This window comes from Carlito syrichta, unplaced genomic scaffold, assembly GCF_000164805.1.
Source record: "Carlito syrichta isolate Samal-C Ts95f unplaced genomic scaffold, Tarsius_syrichta-2.0.1 Scaffold313175, whole genome shotgun sequence".
NCBI lineage: Eukaryota > Metazoa > Chordata > Mammalia > Primates > Tarsiidae > Carlito > Carlito syrichta.
In genome coordinates this window covers 691,860-700,628 of record NW_007257271.1, presented here as the reverse complement: position 1 = coordinate 700,628, position 8,769 = coordinate 691,860, and the positions used below count along the sequence as shown (strand labels likewise).

At 37.2% G+C, this 8,769-nt stretch overlaps 1 protein-coding gene across 7 annotated transcripts in view; it reads left to right on the top strand.

Moving 5' to 3' along the window:
• CLASP2 (cytoplasmic linker associated protein 2) overlaps positions 1–8,769 on the top strand; it is a 207,754-nt gene that overhangs the window by 95,501 nt on the left and 103,484 nt on the right. For all 7 annotated transcript variants that reach the window (XM_008070162.2, XM_021718618.1, XM_021718620.1 and 4 more), the window contains 3 exons: positions 3,385–3,455; positions 6,756–6,815; positions 7,878–7,955. In XM_008070162.2, coding sequence (XP_008068353.2) covers positions 3,385–3,455; positions 6,756–6,815; positions 7,878–7,955 — 209 coding nt within the window. The remainder of the gene's footprint in view (positions 1–3,384; positions 3,456–6,755; positions 6,816–7,877; positions 7,956–8,769) is intronic.

The following is an 8,769-nucleotide window of genomic DNA, read 5'->3' as shown; positions in this document are numbered from 1 at the left end:
TTTTGATTTGGCTATAAAGTAATAAGAAAGCTAAGGTTCTCTAGGATTAATGAATAACGTTTGCTTATTTGCTTTACTTTAAAAATTATTTGAAAACCTCTTATATATCTGTTCGTTCCAGGATGAACTTTATATTGGTGCAGCAAACAGTTTACTGTTTTCTTCTTCTTCTCTTTTCTTCTTCTTCTTCTTCTTCTTCTTCTTCTTCTTCTTTCTCTCTCTCTCTCTCTCTCTCTCTCTCTCTCTCTCTCTCTCTCATTCTGTCATCCCAGCTGGACTTCAGTGACACAATCATAGCTCACTGTAGCCTCCATCTGCTGGGCTCAAGGAATCCTCCTGCCTTATCCTTCTAGTAGCTGGGACACAGGCATGTGCCACTACACCCGGCTAATTTTTATTTGTAATTTGTTATAGAGACAGAGGTTTCACTATGGTGTCCAGGCTAGTCTCAAACTTTGGCCTCAAGCAGTCCTCTCCCCTCAGCCTCCAGAATTGCTGTGATTACTGATGTGGGCTTCTGTGCCTGGCTTATTTTCTTAACTTTTTATTGTTGTCTCTAAAAAATGAGATACTTTTTTGGTTACTTGATAGCAAAACAGCAACAAAACAACCTTTAAGAAGTCTTATAAGTCAGTCCCTTTTTGTGAAGGGCTTCCCACAACTGGTTTAGGACTAAATTGCCTTTCATTAGTACTATTCTTATACAATAGACAAGGATTTCTGACTAAAATGAATTTTTCTTAAAGTTATATTAGTTTTAATGGATCTTTTATTTCTTTAGTGCTTCTGTCTTATTTGCTCAGGCTTTTTCCTTTTCTTACTGTTGTTATTCAGATTGTGAAATCCTCAGTATCATTTATCACATTTTGGTTAACTTTTTGTCTTTTTATTTTACAACTGCATATGTTCTCAGGGATAATTTCCTTGAGTTCTGTTTATTTTATAGTACCCATTTCGCCTGTCTCAGGTTTTACACTTTGTACTTTGCTTTCAAATTGCTCATTTTTCATGAACTTTTTTCATGTTATTGATATACTATCCTGTCTTCTCACTTTTAAAATGATATCTCCTATTTTTCTGTTTTGTCTCCTAGAAGACAACTTCCTTAAATTATTTTACTTGATTTCTAGTTCTCTTTTTAATTTTAGAGAAGCTTTTTTCTGTTGTCAACTTGTATTAATAAAATCAAAATTGTTCTGACTTGGTGTTTCGTTGAATGCTTCATCAGTAATCGTGAAGGTCGTTTTTGTTTTCCTTTGGCACAGCTTCCCTTGAATATGGTGTAGCACTAGTTAAGTTAATCTGTTTCCCCATCCTTGCCACTGTAGTGGATATGGTTAATCCTGTATTAGGATTTTGGCAGGTTAGAGAGGAGGAGAGTGGTAGATGAGAAGTATGGTTGTCTTGGCTAGTGGCCTTCATGAACTTTACATGCATAGTAATATTTGGGAAACGGTTTTATCAGGAGGCTGTTGGGAGCAGGTCCACAGAGCCCTTCCATGCTGAGTTTAACAGTTGACTAATAGGCAAGTCAGCATACTCTCTTGCATTCTTATATTGAACAACATCGGGTCTGTGGATGGTTTCTTTTTCTTGTGGCTGATAAAAAGTTTATTTCTTTTGGTAGAGTTAGCTATGGCAAACGCTGATGTGCTATGTATATTTTCTTTCAATGAAAGATTTGTTTCCCCAGTGCTAGGACCACTGTTAGTTGACAGCCTTCAGCTGCCAGCCTCTTCAAGAATTGCTTCAGCTGCAGAGAGGTGCCTTTCCCAAGGTCTTCCCCCTTTCCAGTATGGCCCATAGCCAATAAGTGATTGATGTGGAAGCATAAAGGTTTGACCATCTTAGACCAAAGTGAGACTATGCTGAAAGGCCACTTTAGTTCCAAAGCTCCTTAATGGCTTTGGGCAGAGATATTTTTAGGCTGTATCACAATTTGGTTTCTTCCTCTGCCCACTCTTGCTTCTCCTCACTTGTGCTAATCCCAAGGGCACTTTTTAAAAAAACTAATGAGTAATAGATGTACATACTTTGGGGGTGTATATGATATTTTAATACATTCATATAGTGTGTAAAGATCAAATCAGGGTACTCATCACCTAAATATTTATTATTTTTTCTAGGAACATTTGAATTATTCTCTTTTAACTACCTTAAAATGTAGAATAGATTATTGTTAACCTGTTCTATTGAACACTAGGTTTTATTTCTTTTATCTAACTCTATACTTGTTCCTATTAATCAACCTCTCTTTGTCGCCTCCTTTCTACTGCTCTTCACAGTCTCTGGTGATCACCATTCTACTCTCTATCTTCATAAAATCCACTTTTTTAGCTCCCATATGTCAGTGAGAATATGCGATATTTCTCTTTCAAGAGTACTTAATAAATATCCTGCATGCTAAACTGTATCTCAGAGCCTGCTTCCTAGGAAAAATAGGAGATTTAAGGCATTCAATATGTATGCTTAGGTTACTCTTCTTAAATCTATTATGAACTTTTTAGTGTTTGCTCTACTAAAGAAGAGTATAGGACTTAGTAGTAGAAATCAGAAGATTAGGTCTGTTGAACTTCTACTTGAATTCTAAGATAGGTACGGTTCAGCCTAAACAAAAGTTCTGTTAAAAACCACCATTTCAGCGGGGCTCGGTGGCTCAACCTGTAATCCCAGCACTTTGGGAGGCCAAGGTGAGTGGATTGCCTGAGCCCGAGGGTTCGAGACCCGCCTGGGCAACTTGGTGAGACCTCATCTCTACAATAAATCAAAAATTTGCCGGGCGTGGTAGCGCGGGCCTGTAGTTCCAGCTACTTGGAAGGCTGAGGCGGAAAGATCACTGGAGCCCAGCAGGTCGAGGCTGCGGTGGCCGGGAGCGGCCACTGCACTCCAGTCTGAGTGACAGAGTGAGACTCCAAATCAAAACAAACAAACAAACAAACAAAAAAACCCCACCATTTCAGAGTACATTCCCAGTAGGTAGGGACATAGATTCACTCTGATTCCCTGCTTTGATAATGTTGCAATTATTATTTTCTACTAGCAGTAGCCAGGTACTTTGGAAAATGTAGCCGATATATTCCCAATCCTCTTAGTGCACCCTCCCACAGAAACTATATTATTCTAGCAGTTCTTTGCATTTATACAATTAACTTGTCTTTGTTATGCCATATTGCATCCACATCTGTCTTTTTGAACTATAGCATCATTTTTATTACTTTAATTTGGAAAAACATTTCAAGACTGGTCTTGATTTCTTTCAGATTCTGATTTATGATCTTTTTGTCCTCTTGTAACATAACTAAATACTTGAATGTAAGGCAAGTAGAGAAAGGACTATGTGATGTGCACAGTATTTTTCAATTTTTTTTAAAACATCTTTTTCAGCATACTCATGTACCCAGACTTATACCTTTAATAACAAGCAATTGCACATCAAAATCAGTTCCTGTGAGGAGGTAAGTTTTGGGGAAAAAATCTTTTTAATTGTATTATGTTTAATTCTTAGTCTGGTACAAATATTTGTTATCATTAATTTCTTGCCTTCCAAAAAACTATCATAAGATTTTTTTTATTGTATCGCATGTAAGGGAAAAGGGATGAAGCGATTATTATGACAGTCTCTACATTTCTCAGATTATCATATTAAACTTTGGTTTATTTGGGTTGCTGGATGCCTTGATTTTCAGAGAGCAGGGGGTCTTAAATCAGGCTTAGGCTAGAGTTCTGCAGCTGCCGCTGACTTTCCTACCTTGGGCAATTATTCAACTGCTCTGAACCTTAGGCTCTACATATGTTAGTAGAGCTAATGATGTCAACCCCATAAAATACGAGGATTAAATACAGATTAGTAAAATTTAACCAAGTGTTTGGAACAGAGTAAATAGCCATATCAGGCCTATCAGTCAGTGTCTGTCTCTGTCCTTCTCTCTCTCTCTCTCTCTCTCTTTCTCTCTCTCTCTCTCTCTGATTTCAACAATTTTTTTTTTTTTTTTTTTTTTAATGGTAGATACAAGGTCTTGCTGTGTTGCCCAGGCTGGTCTCGAACTCCCGGGCTCAAGCAGTCCTCACACCTTGGTCTCCCAAAGTGCTGGAATTACTGGCATGAGCTACTGTGTCTGGCCTGATTTCTACAATTTTTAATATCACCACTGTCAGCCTAAATAACAGAGAGAGAGGCTATCTGAAATAAAACTATTTATGCAGGAATGGGCATTACAATAGAAATACACATACCATAGTAAACTGTGTGTATATTCAGGATATTAAAGGAAGACAAACATTTGTAAAGGAAAAATGAACAGGATTACATAATTGTTTTGAGATAATTATCCTAGACTACAAGGATAACAAGGGTGATGTCACTTCAAGGTTGGACAGGCAGTTGCTGGGTCCTTGCAGAAATACTTTTTTGTGTAAGGTTATAATAGCCTTTGTGCAAGGTTGTAGGTTTTGAGAGTCTTTTGTGATAGTTCTTGCTATCAGTCATTTGTGCATAGAACCCTTGCTTTGTGACATTCTCCAGCTCCGTTTGTCAGGTTTGTTTGTTTTTGTTTTTTAAATAACGCAAGTGACTTATTTTGCCTCTGACAACTTTCACACTATCATCATCAATAATAAAGGCAGGAAAAACAAGATCTGTGACTTTGTTTAAGAAGATTATTAAAAACTCTTTACCTTTCTATTTGGTAAATATATTTAACTGAATACTTAAAATATTAGGAAGATGCTGAATAAGGTATTTTCTTTAAATTGTTCAAAGTTTTGGCAACAGTTGTTCAGTCACCTCTCTCTTAAGTCTAGAATTGGATCACAGGTAAAATCTAACCAACAGCCGGGCTCGGTGGCTCAGCCTGTAATCCCGCGCCTTTGGGAGGCTGAGGTGAGTGGATTGCCTGAGCCCGCGGGTGCAAGACCTGCCTGGGCAGCGAGACCTCATCTCTACAATAAATCAAAAAATCAGCCGGGCGTGGTAGCGCATGCCTGTAATTCTGGCTACTTGGAAGGCTGAGGTGGAAGGATCGCCAGAGCCCAGCAGGTCGAGGCTGCGGTGGCCGGGAGCGGCCACTGCACTCCAGTCTGGGCGACAGAGTGAGACTCCAACCCAAAAAAAAAAAAAAATCTGACCAACTGTTTGATTGTATATAACCTACAAGCTAAGGGCATTTTTTTACATTTTAAAAGAGCGGTTAAGGAAGAATATTAGACAGAGACTATATGTGGTCCACAAAGCCTAAAATATTTACTATCTGGCCCTTTACAGAAAAGGTTTACCAACCCCTGTCTTGCATTGAGGAAAATGATAATTGAAGAAATAGGAATGTGACAGAAGAGGGATTCAGGAAGTGCATCATAGAATTGCCTTAAAAGTGAGAGCATCCATTAACTGAAGGGGAAGTGAGTGGGGTACAACCTAAGCAAAATGTGAAGCTGTGCCACGTGCTGCAGAGCCATCACACAGGCCACTGAGGCCAGAACATGTGATAAATGAAAGATTTCAGTGGGAAAAGCGACTAGTTGGGGTTGGGGGAGTAGGTTGAGGTCATAGTGTGGAGGGCTTTGCATGTCATGAAGAGAGATTTTGTCATTGTTTTAAAGGTAGTAGGAGTCCTTGACAGTTGTAGATTTTTGGTAAGGGGGCAATGTCTCAGCCTAGTTTTTATTCCGGCTATGAACAGTGATTGAAAAGAAAGAGTGAGAAGCATTGGTTTAATTAGGTTGGAGTTACTATAATTCAAGTAACAGAGAGGCAGGGAAGGAACTAGAGCTGTGTTGATGATAATTGATTGAAGGAAATTTCATTTAATAAACAAGTTCAAACTATATTTCATGTGCAGAGATGAAACTTGATAATTGGATATAGATGAGGAAGGTGGCGTCAAGTGCTTCAGACTGAGCTGTGGAGTCAAAATGCCAGGGTTTTCAGTCCCAGCTCTATCACTTTGGGCAAGTTAATTTAACCTCTCTGTTTTTCATTTACTAATCTGTATAATATGGGCTAGAATAGTGGATTTGAGAGAGTAATGATTTAGTTTTGAGTGTTTGAGTTGACATTCACTGCCTACATGGAGGTGTCCATAAGTTGGTTGGAACTTTGACTTAACAATTGCTGGAACCAGTGCTGAGGAAATAGTACTAGACGTGAGAATTATATGTGATAGACAGAACTAAGGGTACAGATGATGTTGCCCAAATAAAAAGACTAAAAGAGAAGTTGGCTAAGATTGGCACAAACCACGTGAGCACCTGTGTAAGGGTAGGTGGATAAAAGGTGTTAGTTAATGAGGGAAGGAAATTGGAAGACAGCTGTTATCAAATGCCAAGGGGAAGAAAAGGAACTGAAGAATGAGACAGTTGAAGAATTGAGAATTAGAGGGCTTAGGAAAAATTGTATACCATCTTTATTTAAAATTATATACATATATTTAAGGAATATAAAAAGATCAAGGTTGTCTTTCTTGGTCACCATTGTATAGCTTCAGTATCTAGTGCATAGTAGATATTTAATAAATATTTTTTTAGTTAACATTGTTAAATATTATATTTGACAAACATATTAAGTTAAATTATAGGGAACTATTAAGGGCTTTTGAACTATTTATCATAAGAATTACTGGATCCTTAAAATAAGTATACACTTAAGATAGCTAAAAACATGGTTTATGCTTTAATTCAGGAAGCAAAGTGCAATATTATAAAAGAATGTTAATGAATTTCTCAGTACACCATTTAGTTATAATTTGACTTTTATTTTTCAGGCGTTCATTTGAATTTTTAGATTTGTTGTTACAAGAGTGGCAGACTCATTCACTGGAAAGGTATGCTTTGCCTCTGCCTTTCTCCCACCTCCATCCTCATTGCGACCAATTTTTTAGAAGTTGATGGTATTGATTTTACACTATATCTCATTTTGCTTTAAAGGTTATTTATACTGATTTTTTTTTAAACTGTGGTGGTGTGCCCCTCTTACTTGTTGCAGCTATGGATAGTATGATTTTCTTCTTTGTAGGATGGGTGATCGTCTCTTAAGTAGGTTATATAAGCTACATCAAGTTGAATTGGGCGAAAATATAAAAATGTATCTCTAGTCCTGTGATACAGGTTTCCTGAGGTACAGTCAATCATGTATTGAATGATTTAAAATAGAAAGAAGAAGCTTCCTTTCAGAGCAAAGAGATGAAAAAGAGAGAGATTTGTTGGAAAATTTCTCCACATCAGCTGTCAAGTGTCATTGGTTAGGTATACACTGTCTAATGTAACTCTGAGATGAACCAGAGGAAAATGTGGGCAGCTGTTGGCAGCTGTTTGGTCACTGACCATTTGCATAGCTATATTTCTCGTTAGTTTCAAGTTCAGAGCTTGGGAGATACTGCATTTACATTGAGTATGTTACTAATTTTCTGTTTTCAGGGAAATTCTTAAATATGTTCACAGCTCATTTTTAGAAAATGGAATTTGTTGTTTAGTATAGACATAATATAATTTCAAGTTTTCAAGTTCTTTTGTGGCAGCTACTATTCAATTTGGTAAGATCACAACTGATATACTCCTGGCAAATCATTTTCTACAATGCTGGGTTAATGAGGAACCACACAGAAGGTTTTTTCTCTCAATTCATTAAAAATATTAAAAAGTGTAGGTACTATATATTTATAAAGTACCTGGATTCCATATAAAAATAATTATTTTTAGATTTACAGTGATTGGATTGTCAGAAGAAAACCATACATGAATAAGATACATGGGACAGGTAATTAGAAAAATCTCATGATTTTAGATTTATGCCTTTTTGATTGATATATAACATATAGGCAATAAATATCATTTGTGGTGAAATATACAGCTTTATACATGAATCTAAAGATAAATTTCTATTACAGACATGCAGCTGTGTTAGTTGAAACTATTAAAAAGGGAATTCATGATGCTGATGCCGAGGCCAGAGTGGAGGCAAGAAAGTAAGTCTGCAGTGTATTTTTGTTTTAAAAGGAATTGTATTGGGAGAATGAAAATGTGCCCATGCATTCTCGTTGACTAGGTCTTCAGTATAACTAATACCGATTTTCTCCATTAAATCTGTAGTAGATGTCCAACAGCCTGCTTCAGATTGTATAATCAGAATTCCTTTTTCACCGTAGCCATTCACTTTTGTTGTAAATAAAAAGAATTGTTATTTATCCAGCATGTATTGTATACTGTATGAGGCATTTGGTATATGTTACTTTTAAATCTGTAAAGTGATCCTGTAAAGATGGTGTTATCTCCATAGATGACAACTGAAGTTTGTACGTTTAGGGATTTACCCAAGGCCATATAAATTGTAAGTGGCATGAAACGTTGCCACATTTTGAACTGAGATCTACTTTTCCCAAAAACCTACGTAGTCTTTCCACTGGAACTTGTTAAATTTAGAAAGTAGTCACTTTAGCCAGGTGTGGTGGCTCACACCTGTAATCCCAACACTTTGGGAGGCCAGGATGGGAAGATTTCTTGAAGCCAGGAGTTCAAGACCAGCCTGAGCAACATAGCCATATCCCATTTTTTACAAACAGAAAAAAATTAGCCGGACATGGTGGGGCTGGTAGTGCCAGCTATTCAGGAGGCTGAATCAGTTGAACCCAGGAGTTCAGTGCTGCAGTGAGCTATGTTTGTGCCTCTGTACTCAAGCCTGGGTGATAGAGTAAGACTCTGTCTCATAAATAAATAAATAGTCACTTGACACACAGTGTGTGTGTGTGTGTGTGTGTGTATAATTTTTTTTTTTTTTTTTTG